Source organism: Larimichthys crocea, chromosome XXII (genome assembly GCF_000972845.2).
Source record: "Larimichthys crocea isolate SSNF chromosome XXII, L_crocea_2.0, whole genome shotgun sequence".
NCBI classification, from domain to species: Eukaryota; Metazoa; Chordata; class Actinopteri; family Sciaenidae; genus Larimichthys; species Larimichthys crocea.
In genome coordinates, this window is record NC_040032.1 from 9,578,632 (window position 1) to 9,595,499 (window position 16,868).

The 16,868-nt window shown below is 40.1% G+C and overlaps 1 protein-coding gene across 4 annotated transcripts; it reads left to right on the forward strand.

Moving 5' to 3' along the window:
• The first annotated feature begins 1,815 nt into the window (after positions 1-1,815).
• Positions 1,816-14,968, forward strand: LOC104935530 (RAC-beta serine/threonine-protein kinase). Of its 4 annotated transcripts, none has more exons than XM_019258401.2 (14): positions 1,816-1,991; positions 4,719-4,892; positions 5,446-5,574; positions 5,702-5,813; positions 5,898-6,048; positions 6,763-6,894; positions 7,834-7,899; positions 8,192-8,260; positions 8,381-8,503; positions 9,189-9,317; positions 11,023-11,237; positions 11,316-11,403; positions 12,496-12,598; positions 12,679-14,968. In XM_019258401.2, the coding sequence occupies exons 2-14, from the start codon at positions 4,835-4,837 to the stop codon at positions 12,756-12,758; spliced, it is 1,455 nt and encodes a 484-aa protein (XP_019113946.1). In that variant the 5' UTR covers positions 1,816-1,991; positions 4,719-4,834; the 3' UTR covers positions 12,759-14,968. The 4 variants fall into 4 exon arrangements, with proteins under 4 accessions (XP_019113946.1, XP_019113947.1, XP_019113948.1 ...); XM_019258402.2 differs by having other exon boundaries at positions 4,722-4,892; XM_019258403.2 differs by having other exon boundaries at positions 1,816-1,983.
• The last annotated feature ends 1,900 nt before the right edge of the window (positions 14,969-16,868 follow it).

The following is a 16,868-nucleotide window of genomic DNA, read 5'->3' on the forward strand; positions in this document are numbered from 1 at the left end:
TATATGTTTAATTGCAGATTATTAGTATGTAAATTAAGAAAACAGGAAAAACACTGTAACATGTTTCTGTAGAAAATATATATTTTAAAAAGTTGTATAATTTGTCATTATTGATATTATTCATCATAATATCTAAAGTAACACCCTGGTTGTTAATTTATAGACCGTGTCAGTTAAGTTAAAAAACAAAAAACAAAACGGAAATCTACTGTAGAAAAAGTAATTTTCCATTAATTAGGTCATTGAGTTCAAATGTAAAAGCACACACTCTATTATGATTTGACGCTACATAAATAAATGTTTTATTGAATTATATAATGAGCCTCATGTTTAATTGCAGAAAACAGAAAAAACATATAATGAGCCTCATGTTTAATTGCAGAAAACAGAAAAAACACTGTAAAAATACTATATAAATAACATGTTTCTGTAAAAATATGAGTGCAATTTGTCTTTATTGATATTATTCATCATAATATTTAAAGAAGCAGTTTGGTTGTTGATTTATAGATCGTGTCAGTTAATTTTTTTTAAAACGTAAATCTACTGTAAAAGAAGTTATTTTCCATGACTTAAATGACTGAGTTCAAATGTAAATAACATGTTTATGTAAAAATATATATTTAAAAAGTTGCATAATTTGTCATTATTGATGTTATTCATCATAATATTTAAAGTTACAGCTTGGTTGTGAATTTACAGATCGTGTCAGTTAATTTTAAAAAAACGGAAACTACTGTAAAAGAAGTTATTTTCCATGACTTAAATCACTGAGTTCAAATGTAAATAACATTTTTCTGTAAAAATATGAGTGCAATTTGTCATTATTGATATTATTCATCATAATATTTAAAGTAGCAGTTTGGTTGTTAATTTATAGATCGTGTCAGTTAATTTTTAAAAATAGAAATCTACTGTAAAAGAAGTCATTTTCCATGACTTAAATCACTGAGTACAAATGTAAATAACATTTTTCTGTAAAAATATGAGTGTAATTTGTCATTATTGATATTAATCATCATAATATTTAAAGTTACAGATTGGTTATTAATTTACAGATCGTGTCAGTTAATTTTTAAAAATAGAAATCTACTGTAAAAGAAGTTATTTTCCATGACTTAAATCACTAAGTTCAAATGTAAATAACATTTTTCTGTAAAAATATGAGTGTAATTTGTTATTATTGATATTATTCATCATATTTAAAGTTACAGCTTGGTTATTAATTTACAGATCATGTCAGTTCATTTAAAAAAAAAACAGAAATCTACTGTAAAATAAGTTATTTTCCATGACTTAAATCACTGAGTTTAAATGTAAATAACATTTTTCTGTAAACATATGAGTGTAATTTGTCATTATTGATATTAATCATAATATTTAAAGTTACAGCTTGGTTGTTAATTTACAGATCGTGTGAGTTCATTTTTAAAAACGTAATTCTACTGTAAAAGAAGTCATTTTCCATGACTTAAATCACTGAGTTCAAATGTAAATAACACTTTTCTGTAAAAATATGAGTGTAATTTGTCATTATTGATGTTAATCATCATATTTAAAGTTACAGCTTGGTTATTAATGTCCAAACCATGTCAGTTAATTTTTAAAAAACAGAAATCTACTGTAAAAGAAGTCATTTTCCATGACTTAAGTCACTGAGTACAAATGTAAATAACATTTTTCTGTAAGAATATGAGTGTAATTTGTCATTACTGATATTAATCATCATAATATTTAAAGTAACAGCTTGGTTATTAATTTACAGTTCATTTAAAAAAAACAGAAATCTACTGTAAACCGTGCGGTGCAGTTGCGCCGTGCGGCCTGCAGGGCGGCGCTGTGGCTCCGTGTCCCCCCCTCTCTCTGACACGGGGGAAGCAGCAGCTCACAGTCCGCGGTGTGTCGCTCGGTGGACGGCCTTGCCTGCTCTGGATCCAGCCTGTCGGAACTGCATCGAAACGAGAGCAACGTGGGACAAAGTCGGTAAAGATGTGCGTTAAATCTCGCTGTCCGTGTCTCCGCGTGTCGGATTAACCGAGTTCGTGACGTAATTTACGGTTTTTGATCGGACTGTGATCCGCCTCGCTGTTAGCTCAGGCTAACGTCACTGATCGGTAACGTTACACTGTTTACTAATAATAAACAAACATTACCGTCACCGAGGGTGGATATTCGGTAGTTAACACGACGCCACCGGGCTGAGCTCCCGTTAAAGCCTCTCACACGGAGCCTGCGTGTGTTTTATTTATTTAATTAATCAGATTAATTAGAGATTTCCAGCTTTAATTGGCTACATGACATGTAGCCGCGTTAGCTTAGCACAGGTCGGTGCTCGGTGACGACAGAAGTCTGTTATTAACTTTTATATTTTTATATTTTAGTCTCTGACCGATAAATAATAATTAATCCGTGTGTTTTTAAAGTTAACGTGTTAGCCGTTAGCACGGAGCTAACCGCTGCCACTGACGGTAAACGGCAGCCGAGCTAGCGGCTAGCGGCTAACAGCTAACGGCTACAACAATAACAAGCAGCAGCAGCTCGGTTTGTTTTTATTTTATTTAAATATTTAAACTTTATGTCGGTTTGTTTTTATTTTATTTAAATATTTAAACTTTATGTCGGTTTGTTTTTATTTTATTTAAATATTTAAACTTTATGTCGGTTTGTTTTTATTTTATTTAAATATTTAAACTTTATGTCGGTTTGTTTTTATTTTATTTAAATATTTAAACTTTATGTCGGTTTGTTTTTATTTTATTTAAATATTTAAACTTTATGTCGGTTTGTTTTTATTTTATTTAAATATTTAAACTTTATGTCGGTTTGTTTTTATTTTATTTAAATATTTAAACTTTATGTCGGTTTGTTTTTATTTTATTTAAATATTTAAACTTTATGTCGGTTTGTTTTTATTTTATTTAAATATTTAAACTTTATGTCGGTTTGTTTTTATTTTATTTAAATATTTAAACTTTATGTCGGTTTGTTTTTATTTTATTTAAATATTTAAACTTTATGTCGGTTTGTTTTTATTTTATTTAAATATTTAAACTTTATGTCGGTTTGTTTTTATTTTATTTAAATATTTAAACTTTATGTCGGTTTGTTTTTATTTTATTTAAATATTTAAACTTTATGTCGGTTTGTTTTTATTTTATTTAAATATTTAAACTTTATGTCGGTTTGTTTTTATTTTATTTAAATATTTAAACTTTATGTCGGTTTGTTTTTATTTTATTTAAATATTTAAACTTTATGTCGGTTTGTTTTTATTTTATTTAAATATTTAAACTTTATGTCGGTTTGTTTTTATTTTATTTAAATATTTAAACTTTATGTCGGTTTGTTTTTATTTTATTTAAATATTTAAACTTTATGTCGGTTGGTTTTATGGTTTATTTAAATATAAACTTTTGCTCACTTATTTTGGTTCCCTGTGTTTCTTCTAACGTTCGCTGAATGTTAGTTTAACGTTACACGTTTGTGTTTTAAAGCGGCGGCGACATACGAGAACTTTTAAAAAATGTTTAATTTGTGTAATAATTACTATTAATCGAGTGAATTCAGCTCCTGAATGTTTTGTATTATGTCAGATCAAACTTAATGTTAACACGTTTTTAAATTCCAGTTATTATTATTATTATTATTATTATTATTATTATTATTATTATTGTGGGCTGTCATTATATAGATAAATAACTTTATTAGTATGTTTGATTACAATAAAAATACAATGGAATAAAATACAGGTAGAAAAAATGAAGAATAAAAAACACAGAATGGGACAAGGACAAAAAAACAAGGTAAACAGGTGCCTGTCTCTCTGTCTGTCTGTCTGTCTCTCTGCCTGTCTACCTGTCTGTCTGTCTGTCTGTCTATCTGTCTGTCTGCCTGTTTCTCTCTGTCTACCTGTCTCTCTCTCTGTCTGTCTGTCTGTCTAAATATCTATCTGTCTGCCTGTTTCTCTCTCTTTCTTTCTGTCTGTCTCTCTCTCTATCTTTCTGTCTGTCTGTCTGTCTAAATATCTATCTTTCTGTCTGTCTGTCTCTCTTTCTTTCTGTCTGTCTCTCTCTCTATCTTTCTGTCTGTCTGTCTAAATATCTGCCTGTCTGCCTGTTTCTCTCTCTGTCTCTGTCTGCCCGTCTCTCTCTCTCTCTATCTGCCTGTCTGTCTCTCTGTCTGTCTGCCTGTCTGTCTAAATATCTGTCTGTCTGTCTGTTTCTTTCTCTATCTGCCTGTCTGCCTGTCTCTCTCTCTATCTCTCTGTCTGTCTCTCTTTAGAGTCACTGTTTGCCATCAGATGTTTGAACAGGAGTTTCAAAATGTTTTTATGCAACGTTATGTTGAAAATTAACGTAATTTATCGACAGTTATTTTCCCACCTGTGTGGCTAAATGATGCAGGTTTATTAGTTCATTGTCTCTGCTAAATGTGACTTTAATTCACCGTCTGCAGCCCAATTTAAGTATATATAGTTATTTTTATCTCTATTTGGAGTAAAACTTCTTATTTCTATATTTAAAAAATCTGTTTTTTTACTTTTTATATTATCTATATCTGGTAGTTTTCTGATTGCAGCAAGACATAAATAATAACATAATCATAATAAATAAACAAATTTGAGCTTAAAATCTGCAGTTATTGACCGTGGCTCTGTTAATAAACTACATGTGTCTGAAGATGATCTCATTTCATTCGTTCCTGCTTGTTTCATTCAGCAGGTGCTGTTCAGGTTTTGATAACCGCGACTGAGAGACGTGAACAGAGAGAGAGAGAGAGAGAGAAATCCACTGTTCCCCTCCCCGACCTCCTGCTCCTGACCCCTCTCTGAAACATGTCTCTCACCATGAATGAAGTTAATGTCGTCAGAGAGGGCTGGCTCCAGAAAAGAGGTGAGATATTATCACGCAACAGTCGAACTGTACAGAAGGACTGTAAATGTATAACCACTCCTGCAAAATGTGAACAGTCATCACCAGATTTGGATCCCTGGACTGAGTCAGAGAATTTGTCACATTTTTAATATTCAGCACAGTTTTGTTGTCAAGCATTACTCCAGCGCTGCAGGTATATTACTCTACTATTACTCTTTGTGCTATTACACCCACATTTAATGTTGTTTTAGCTCCGTCTGTATGAGCGACCATGACAAACCTGCTGTCATCCGGCCAGTAGGTGGTGCTGTACCGACATCACCTCTCCAATCCCTGTATGAATTTGTACACGTGTGCTTTGCGTATCTTGAGAACCATCCATCCCAACGACTTCACACCTGGCAGGTGTATTACTGAGAGGAGTGCAGTGTCGAGTATGAAGCCATTTGGTTGGGCCAAACAGTCAGCCTGTGACGAACTGTCACGTTCTCTGATTGGACGAGTGTTGTGGTTCAGTTGTATCAGCATGTAGGATGAGCTCTTACTTAAAATTGTGTGTGCGTCTGACCAGGTGAATATATCAAAACATGGAGGCCCAGGTATTTCATCCTGAAGAGTGACGGTTCCTTCATCGGTTACAAGGAGAAGCCCGATTTAAACGACCAGACTTCACCGCCACTCAACAACTTCTCAGTGGCAGGTCAGAAAACAAACCTCTGTCTTCATAACTGTTGATTTCTACTCTTTAAAACACAGGCTGATGTTTTTAGTTTCAGTAAATCTTCAGCAGCTTTCTGTAAATTCAGACGGTCATCGTGTTTTTTCAGAATGCCAGTTAATGAAGACCGAAAGACCCCGAGCCAACACATTCGTCATCCGTTGCTTACAGTGGACTACTGTCATTGAACGCACCTTTCACGTGGACAGCAATGAGGAGAGGTGAGTACAAATGGCTCCCTGAAACTTTGTGTATTTGTTCGGTGGAACGCCTGACGATATGTGTGTGATGTGTTTTAACCTCAGAGAGGAGTGGATGTGGGCCATCCAGTCTGTGGCAAATAGTCTGAAGATGCGGGAACACGAGGAGGAGGAACCGATGGATTTGTTCGGCTCGCCCAGCGAAAGCAGCCTGGAGGAGATGGAAGTGGCGATGTCCAAGAGCGGCAACAAAGTGGTGAGAGGATCTTTTGTTATGGAACTTAGAAGATAATGAGCTGACGTTTGATCTGATCCTAAAGATTTGATAAGAGTGTTTCTCTAGTGTTGGTTAGACATTGGACCTTATGCCTTCTTTGGACGAAGTTCTCCTGAGAAGTCTTTCATGAAAAACTGTCCTAAATTTGCTTGTTTCAAATACATGAACATACGATGAATACAATATACGATATCACAAAACCGTTTCAAAGAGTAAAAAGAAGAACTCCAGTACCGTCAGACATCAGTGACAAAAACACAACGTGTTTATCACACAGTGAGAATGACATTAGACTTTGTCTGTAGATGTTTAACAGATCTATAGAGAATGTGTGACCACAACGTAAACCAAACCGAACCTTAACCACAGTGTCTGATATATGAAAATGTCACAAATCCTCTCCCTGAACAGTAAACAGCATAACGATCCAGAATCAGTTCCTGGACATCAGTAACAAACTGACACATCAGTCTTAAAGGTTCATTTGGAGGTGGACAGGAGGAGGTTAACCAATGTCCTGCTGTGGACAGGGCAGCAACAATAAAATGTGTTTTAGCCACCTTAATAAAGTCAACCTTGACAAAAAATCATCATACTTTGGATCAAACGTCCCTTTACGACGTGTTTACATACCACTCTCTGACTTCTATAACCCTGATGAATCTTCACACCTCTGCCTTGTGCACTTTACAGACTATGAGTGACTTTGAGTATCTGAAGCTGCTCGGTAAAGGAACGTTTGGGAAGGTGATTCTGGTCAAAGAGAAGTCCCACGGAGTTCATTATGCCATGAAGATACTGCGGAAAGAAGTCATCATAGCCAAGGTGAGAGAGAGAGAGGGCGGTATCGTCTGCAAAGAATCGAACACCTGATTTACAGCGTCAGACGATTTTAACCAAGTGCTTTTTGTTGTGTAAGATTTAGTTATGTAGTTGCAGACTGCAAGCCCCTTGCTTCACCCTCACCTTTGTGGTGTAAAGGAGAAATTTTCTTGTGTTTTCTTAAACTTCTTTTGCCTCTTTTTAAGTGAAGCTTCACATTTTTTGTTACGTGTTTTAAATGTGTCCGACGTAGGGTTGTGAACGATAAACCGATGCAACCGGATATTCAGTTTAACAAGTGAGAGATACGGCTGCATCGGTAGCAGCCTCCTCAATCGATGCGAGTTAGCCATGAATTCCTAGATGAATCGGTTGTAGAGTCATGGATCGGGTAGACTCGCAAGACTTGGAGTCGGTTGGCGGCTTCACACAGTTTTGGGTAAATCCCTCGGGCCCGTTCATATTTGGTCCGTCCTGCATGCGACTTCAAACCCACCGGGAGCGTTTAGCCCGCCAGACTTTGTTTACTTGCTCAGATTTGGCATTTTCCTGGTGTATGTTCTTCTGAACATGCTTCCACGTGTATAAATAACTACGTAGTTAATTAGTTTGTCTGTTTTAACGACCGGCACAGGGTATTATATTTTGTGATTTTGTTGTTTTTCTTTTTTTAAATTAAATTTTTGCCAGTGCCATGCAGCAGCAATGCTTGGGGATATGTGATATACTGTACTGTAAGGTCACTTTCATAAAATTGGCTTCTTTATTTTATAAAATATCGACAATAAATATTAACCGTAGAATCAAATCAAATCGTATCGTTCTTACACTGTATCGAATCAGTCTGTCGTTTTTTAATCGTATCGTAACCGGTGTATCTCGATGCATATCGAATCGTTTATCACAGAGAGCCTAGTCTGACGATAATGTGTCTCTCTGCAGGATGAGGTGGCCCACACAGTCACAGAGAGCAGAGTGTTGCAGAACACACGGCATCCCTTCCTCACGGTAAGAACGCATTCGATAGTCGTAGTAGTAGTAAAACAAATAAAGCCAATCAGTCGATCTGAAGCTCTTGGCTCACTACTTGTCTGCATGAATTACATATTCTTTGCACATAGTGTCTTAAATCCACTGAAATATCTCAACAACCATTGGATGGATTGACATGTAGTTTGGTTCAGACGTTCACATTAGCAGTAATGCAGACAAATGAAATAATGTTTGATATCGCATGTCTGCGGTGTCTTTTCACCTGATTGTAGAGAGTGTGATCTTCAGTGTGATAATTTTCTTGCAGACGCTGAAATACGCCTTCCAAACCCACGACCGGCTCTGTTTTGTAATGGAATACGCCAACGGAGGCGAGGTGAGGCCTGTCATACATACGTACAGTCACATGGAGAGATGCATATGTCAGCCGGTGTCAGCAGCCTGCTGTGCACGCGGGTTAAGCGCTTGACTCCCATCTGCTCTCGCCATCTTTCAGCTCTTCTTCCACCTGTCACGGGAACGAGTGTTCACAGAAGACCGGGCTCGTTTCTACGGCGCCGAGATCGTATCGGCACTCGAGTACCTGCATTCACGTGACGTTGTTTACCGCGATCTGAAGGTGAATATTCATAACATGCAGCATCCATACACCGGTGTATGTCATGACTTTAGAGAAGATGATTTGACAAGAAGTGTATCAACGTCTCAAATAAAGGCCAGCCTTTAAGTACAAGAAGATGCACTACATCGATAACTTGCATAAACAAACAGGAACAAACACAACACGCAGCCTTTCAGTATCTGTTATACTGTATCCTGATCTTATCGCCGTACTTTATGACTAAAGCAGCGTAATTACTTCTCACGCCCTGGGAAAAACCCACAACAAACTCAGCAGGCTCACAGGTTACCCACAAACTCAAAGACAAAGGCTCGACTGGTGTAGTTAGGATGTGGTTTGCTTCAGGTCCATAAACAAAAGTACTGATACCAACCAAGGTTTGCTCTGTTGAATGTCAAGTCTGAAAGTGGCATCAGTCAGTCACACAGTGTTCCTCTGACAATGAACAGCTACATCGTGCATCCTTTGTTGCCTCATGTATAGTTGAAGAGTAACTCTCAACAAGTAACCTATAATAACTGTTAAATCACGCCGTTTAAACATTAACGAACTGAAGATGTTTCCGTCCCTGTAGAATTCTCTGAGAGGAACGAAGTGAGAGTTTATGTTTGTCATGAATGAATCCGTCGTCACCTCCACGATGATCATCATGATGTGTGTGTTTGTTTATTCTCTCTCTCAGCTGGAGAATCTGATGCTGGACAAAGACGGCCACATCAAAATCACTGATTTTGGTCTCTGTAAGGAGGGCATCACCCCCGACGCCACCATGAGAACCTTCTGTGGAACTCCTGAATATCTGGCGCCTGAGGTGAGGCACACGTTAAACACAGAAGCTGTCATACACACACACAGAGAGTCTGCTTTCTGCAAATATTAATACATCGCCCACGTTATCGACAGATTGCACACATTGTGCATCATTTGCAGCCGCCATCTGCCGCCCCCTCGTCTCGTGGAGATGTTACAGACACACAAACACACCCATCGTGTTATGAATGTATTGAATGCAGTCTGTGACAGAGAAGCACAAGACTAGGACAAAAGTACATGTCTAGGATGTCAGTTCACTGTATTTAAGTCCCAGTATACTGGACAGTCCCTGTATTTAAGTATAAACTGAGATTTCCCCTATTCACCATTCTCCATACTTACTATTCTGATGTATTCCAGGAATTTCATTTCCCGCAATTTTGGTCGCACATACACAAAAAAGGTATCAAAACCATCAGCTCGGCCGGGAATGGTGTGCTGTGACTTTTCTAAGAGTTTCACCAAACTGTTTTGCCAAAAATCACCAAAAACCACACCAAAGTTTAACAATGGGTGTGTATTGGTAGAATGTTCCAGAGCTAGAGTGGAGAGGGAGAGAAACATTTGTCAAAAAATACATTTACAAACGGCTCTCGTGGCCACAAATGTCACTCTACAGAAATATTTTCTACATAGTAACGTAGGAAAATTCGTAGGCTACGCAGCGATATCACTGCTGAAGCCGTCAGACTTATAGTTTTGGCGGGAGACGCACTGATGCTCCAGGATCACCCACCGACAGCCCCATCTACTCCCATGTAAACTGGAGAGGAGAAATTTCCCAAAGGAGCACGGGGCACCTGTTCTTTCTCTCTCTCCCCAGGTCACATTTTTTAACTTCACACACTGAAATTCAGCATTCACATGGTCGACAAGATGAGGATGCTCACGGTCATTTGGGCTTTTTGATACCACCTACCGTTTGGCATTAGTGTCCACTAGTTGGAGGGGCTTCATTTAGAGATTTTCTGTGTCTCTCAGCAGTCACTCACACACAGACAGAGCACAGCTGCGGTTAATTGCTCTGACCTGCAGCTGACCCTGGTTGCTCGGCAACCTCAAGCTGCCTTTGACTAACTTTGTTGAAGTCTCTGTGCTGCTGCAGTGTCGGTTATAATGTCTGTCAGACACACTCTGCAGTTATTTAGACATGTTCTAGTTTTAAATATGATCAAATCAACCAGATAACAAATAAATCTAGTTTTAAATATGATCAAATCAACCAGATAACAAATAAATTGTCGAAGAAATTTTTGGCCAGTTCAGCTCGATCAGGGAGCATCAGGACCGTCTCCAGAGTCACCAACAAGTTTTTGACCAACACATGAAGCACTATTCATCACGTTGACCACATGAGCGATGATTTATTTAAGTATGAAACTTGTAAGAAATTATCCTAATCTTAGATTCAATAGGAAAAAAATCTTATTTTTAATTTCAGATAAGTTAGGTAAGAAATTTGTTGATGTTTTTATCAATGAGTCATCATAAATTTCCAGATTGTTATCTCACGGTTGTGAAGTGTGTTCTCTGAGCGACTCCTCGCACACTCGAGGTTTCAGCGCTGACATTTGTTTTTGAGAAGAAGACTGAAACCACACGATGATGGGAAACTGGTTTTACTCACAGGAAGTGAACATTCAAATGTACATTTAGGGCTGCTAGCTCAAAGTCACCTGATCCGTCATGTGTTTGTCTCTCAGGTCCTAGAAGATAACGACTACGGCCGGGCAGTGGACTGGTGGGGTCTGGGTGTCGTCATGTATGAGATGATGTGCGGCCGTCTGCCTTTCTACAACCAGGACCACGAGCGTCTGTTTGAACTCATCCTCATGGAGGAGATCCGCTTCCCCAGGAATCTGTCGCCCGAGGCCAAGTCGCTGCTGGCCGGTCTGCTCAAGAAAGACCCCAAACAGAGGTACTTCAACCAGACTGCCACCGTCTGTGTGTGTTTTGTTTGGAAACAGACTTTAACTCTGACTCTTTGGACTCGCAGGTTAGGTGGAGGTCCTGATGATGCCAAAGAAGTAATGAGTCACAAATTTTTTATCACCATCAACTGGCAGGATGTGGTGCAGAAGAAGGTAAGACCTCACCAGACGAGAGGAAGTGAAACTGTTTGCTTTTTAGTCACAGACACAGAGAGGACGTCCTGTAATCTGAGATTACAGACGCTTCAGTCGAGCTTTAGTAACCATCAACTGTCAGCATCAGACACTTGGAGATAAAATCCACGGAAACGCAAGAGACAGAAAACCAAACCAAAGAAAGCTTCTTGTAACTTTTCTGAATTTACTTTGAACATCTCCCAAGAAATACGTTCTGAACGAATGTACTTCACATCTCTTAAATTGTCTCGTATACTGACCTTTAATACACGACTCAGAGCAAACGACAATAACGATGGTGGAAAGTTTAAAAGCAGTGTTACTGTTCACAACAGTAACTGCTGAGTGTCTCAAGGATGATTTCAGTAAGGAATGATAAAGCTCTGATCTGCCACCTAGTGGGTATATTTTTAAATGTTCATGTGTGCACAAACTACACATGCAGTATGTGAACTGTGCCTCTCTGTCAGTTTATAAACCCAGTAAGCGTGCATTCACGACACAGGATCAGGCGTTGTGGCCAGCTGTAGCAGGGTTGCTGTGGGCGTGTCTGTAATTTAACCACTGTGAAACAATCAGGAAATAACTTTTTATTTTGCGCTTTCAAATCATCAGACACAAATCAAATTAAACTTCTTTTGTGTCACTATTTTGTGACGTAAATTGCGAGTCAGACTCAGAAGCTGGGGACATGAACTAAGCAAAGTCAGAACACATTTCCGGCTGTCTGCGGAGGTTTGACTGATCTGATTGGCGACCGGAGAGTGATGCTGGGCTCCGTTTTCCCAAAAGTTGGGTCTGGATCGACCTTTCCCCCACATGCCGGAGCCGAAACAACCTAACCCACTCAAATCTATGGAAAAACCTCAGTTTTCACCGGAACATGTTACCTGCAGCAGCCCACATTAAATTCAAATCTCTAACGCTGACTACAGAGTAGTCTCCGGTTCTTGAACGTCCTCATACAGACATACGTTACCTCCTCTGCCACCCGTACGCTCGGGACAATCCAAACTTTCCCTTAAAGTTTAGTTGACCAGTCTTCTTCTTCTCCTCTTCCTGCATCAGCTCACTCCACTGTTCAGACCACAAGTGACATCAGAGACAGACACCCGGTACTTTGATGAGGAGTTCACAGCGCAGACCATCACACTCACTCCTCCAGACAAGTGTAAGTATCCAGGAACCGTCTCGACTGTGGCGCAGCGTTCGGCTCGGCGTCAGCTCATTTCTTGTGTCTTGTTCTTGCAGATGCCAGTCTGGACTGCGAGGACCCGAGCCAGCCAGCACATTTCCCCCAATTCTCCTACTCTGCTAGCATAAGAGAGTGATAGCACCTCTGCCACACACACACACACAAACAAACACACAAACACATATACAAATACACGAGGCATGAACACCCTTTACAGCTTTCAAATGACCGAAACCTCCATGAGGTTTTTTGGTCCCGTCAGGATCTAAGTGCCTCAGCTGGTGGCCATATTGTTCTATAGAAACCCCTTCGTCCACACTACGGGCAATGCCTGGCCACGCTGGCTGTACTGTATCAAACTGGACTTTCTCAGATCGACACATTACCTTACAATAACACTCTCCTTTTTTTTATGGTCTTACGAGAAGCCATACAGTTTCTTCACCGAGTTTCCAAGTGCTCTTCTTCAGAACTTCGCTGTTGCCGCCGGCGACAGGCGGGTTTGTTATACGAGGGAGGAAAAAGCGTGGCGGTTTGTCGGGTGTGTTTTTCTGTAAGGTGTGTGTGTGGATTATTTCTTCATTTCTTTTTTTTTTTTTTCTTTTGAGAAAACAGGGGGCATCGAATCCAAACTGTACGTCATCAGTTTTATCGGAGTGTGTCTGGCGAGAGCATGAGGATTTGTGTGTGTGTGTGTGTGTGTGTCTTAATACAACGCTTGCCCCGATATGCATCAGGAACAACTCGACAAAAAAAAAGAAAAGTGAAGGTGTCGGACAGAGAGGCTGTCCTCTTTAAAAAAAAAACTTTAAAAAAAAAACTGTAAGCAATGAAAACAAATCATTTGTATATTAGTTTGCTCTCATCTCAGAATGTGATCCTTGATGACAGAAAGTGCGACACAGCAATTAACGGGAATTGGGAATACCTTAATGCACAAGGTGTATATGTTATTTTTTTAAAACAAAGGTTTTTTTAATTCTAACACATTTTTTTGATCTTTCTCGATCAGCAAACAAAAAACACACACACCAGCCATGTGATTGGAGAGGCTTAATAAGCACTTAGTGAGTTGAAGCAGACCTAATCTTTCTCAGATGGACGACGTGTTCGTGATGGAGCGTCGAAGCCCTCCCAGGGATCCGCGTTTGAAACGTGAGGACAAAAGTTGCGTCAAATGTGCGGTCGGACTCAAAATGCTGTCGACGTCCGCCGTCGGATCATCAGCTGCTTGTGTTTAGGCGACGTTTAACGTTTGAGAACTTTGTCTCTTCGTACTGAAACTCGGGCGTATCGGCAGCGAGCTGAAATCACGGCACTTTGAGAAATCATGTTCATATTTGAAGTGTCATTTATTATTATTTAGCATTTAGCAGTTCACTCATAGCTTTCTATAAACGTCTTTCTTCAAGTCATACATCAACTACTGGAGACGTCTTACGGTTTGTGATCGGACGCGTCTAAACACAATCGGCTTCAACATTTGAGAACTTTCGCCTCATCGCTCGTTGAAATCCTCAAATTAAGAACGTCAGGAAACAGTTATTCGTACTGGTGTATCGACGACCAGTCCCAGCACTGAACTGAAATCACTGCACTTTGTTCATGTTTGAAGTGTCATATTGTTTCAGAGCTAACTCTAGATTCTACGAGTCTTTCTATGAAAGTCGTCTTTCACCATCTCAACCTTACTGGGCAGACTTCGTGTCCTCCTCCACCTTCTGTGCGTCGTCCGTCGATCTCTTTGCTGTTCCACTTCATCCGTCGGTGAACTGTCGCTGTGATCCTTAGCTGAAGAGCTTCACAATCATCCGGGGAGGCTGCGTACACATCATGAACACGGTCCATCGTGAGGTTTTGTGTTTGAGTGCAATGGTCACTTGCAAGGATGTCTTTTTTTTAAAAAATATATCAACTCTTCCCATCTATTATTAATCGCTGCACATCGATAAATGAGTTGGTGTACTGGTAAGATTTGCAATACTGTATATGAAACCCAACGTTGTATTGGTGCTACACTGCTGAGTCACTGGTGATAAATAAGAGCTCGACTCTTCCCGTCGCTCACAGAGCCTTCTACCACAAATGCTGTTTTGACATCGTTTCCGTTATTATTCTTTTTTTTCTTCTTTCGTCTGGATTTACTCGTCGTCTTCTCCTCCATCCTTCATCCTTCGTGTACCCTGAACCTCCGCAGATGGTCTCAGATTAAGAAAAAGCATCATGGTTGAGAGAAACGTTTGTGTTTTCAGTTACATTATTCTATTCAAACAATTCATTTCTATTTGTTGATGAATGTAATTCTGAAAGACAATGATCCAATACACGTTTTTAACTGTCTTAATACACCCTCCTGTTTGTGTCTTCATTCTTTAAAGTGCTGAACAGACATACAGCTCTCAGCTGTTTGCCTCCCTCGCCCTCAGGGACAATGTTCTCATTAGTCAATCTCAGATGACAAGAGGCAGAGCTGATAAGCTGCCAACATTTAGCCTTGGTGACGCTGCAACTGTAGCCACAACCACAGCAGGCCGACTGATAACCACCCAGAAGAGTTTTCTGTCTTGTTCCCACTGAGGAGGAGTCTGTTTACTGACAGTCACCTGATGTTTGAGAGAGGTGTGAATGAAGCAATGTGACGGCCGTGCTCTCTAAGAAAGTCCGTCCAACAATGTGAAGCCTCTCTCTCTCTCTCTTCTTCAGCGTGTGGCAGAGCACAAACACATATCACATGCACCGTCCACGAGGTCTATTTTGAGAACAATTCAAGTCTACGCCGCCGTCCTGTTTGCTCTCTGTAAATAGTATTACAGACAGTTCCCACCATGAGCAAGCACCCGGGGAAAAACTTTCCTCCGAGAGGCAGAATCCGGATCATGAGTTTAGAGAGAGACGTAGCAGAAATTATAATTATGAAATGTAGGTATGACTAATAATTGTAATAATAATTGTAGTGGATGTTGATCCATAACAAAACAGACTTTAGATGTTTTAAAGGTCCAGTGTGCAGGATTTATCGCTGCATTGCAGTCTCCTCACATCACCCTCACCTACCCAAGAGAAACAACACCTGTCAGTACTTAGTCTGTTCTGGGCTACTGTAGAAATCTTGTGTTTCTGATGATTGACTGTGCATGCATGAAATCATAGTTATTGATATTATATTCCATGTCTGCCCTGTTCTGGAAGTCGAGGCTCACTGGACCTTTAATGGGTCTACCTGTAGCAGCAGGACTCACCTGAGCCAGCACTAACTCTCAGCTCTGAATCCAGAACCACAGAACACTTGCTTTAAAGTCTGAGGAGGGCTCAGAGAGTTATGTCATGTTCAGGGGATGAACGAGTTTTGCAGTTACATAATCAGGTGCCTGTGTGCCTCTCCTGTCTGTCTGTCTGTCTGAGCCGAGCCGAGCCGAGCCGAGCTGAGCTGAGCCGCTGTGTGCTCCGGTCAGGACACACGGGAGCCTCACGGTGCTCCTCAGCACTCCCCCAGCAGGGAACATGTGCTGCCGGGGAGCGACCACGCCTCCACCCGCCTGGCTCACATGTCGCCGCACACATCCACTGTCTGCTGCGCTGCGTTCACGTCCCGTGGGAGTACAGAGGGAAAACAACATGCATGTTATTGTTGCTCATATGTGTGTGTGTAGCAAGTTTAAATATAATTAGTGATAACAGGTGTCATCATATCAGCTGCTGCTGCTGCATCTAACCCACTCACAGTTTGTGTAACACCTGTAAGCTGTCACGAACCTGCAGCCTGTATTCACATCTTCTTGTAAAAATTACATTTCTTTCCCGCGTGTCCGTGAACGCAGCATCAAGGTGCACATTCCTCCAGCAGCTCCTCGTGCAGCTTCGGGCTGCAGGAACGTGTGTGTGTGTGTGTGTGTCCGTGTGTGTGTGTGTGTGTGTGTCCGTGTGTATGTGTGTGCGCGTGACGGGGTGTTGATCTGTGCTCCACAACCCTGCAGAGTGACGACAGACTCACCTGAACCAGCAAACACATGTAGAACCAGAACTTTATTGGACAGGTGTATGCACGCACGCACACACACACACACACACAGGCTCAACAGGTAAACAAACAAACTGCTATATGCACACACACACACACACACACAGGCTCGACAGGTAAATAAACAAACTGCTATATGCACGCACACACACAAACTGAATTTAAACAGTGAGAATAAATAATTTACCGGTACAGTGAACGCACCAGCTTTAAGATAGATAATTAGCC

What these genes read in the sequence shown, in the direction of transcription:
- LOC104935530 (XM_019258401.2), top strand. Translation starts at nt 4,835, where the DNA reads ATGTCTCTCACCATGAATGAAGTTAATGTCGTCAGAGAGGGCTGGCTC. An exon ending in AATACGCCAACGGAGGCGAG is followed by an intron (nt 8,261 to 8,380) that starts GTGAGGCCTGTC and finishes GCCATCTTTCAG; the next exon opens with CTCTTCTTCCACCTGTCACG. An exon ending in CTGAATATCTGGCGCCTGAG is followed by an intron (nt 9,318 to 11,022) that starts GTGAGGCACACG and finishes TTTGTCTCTCAG; the next exon opens with GTCCTAGAAGATAACGACTA.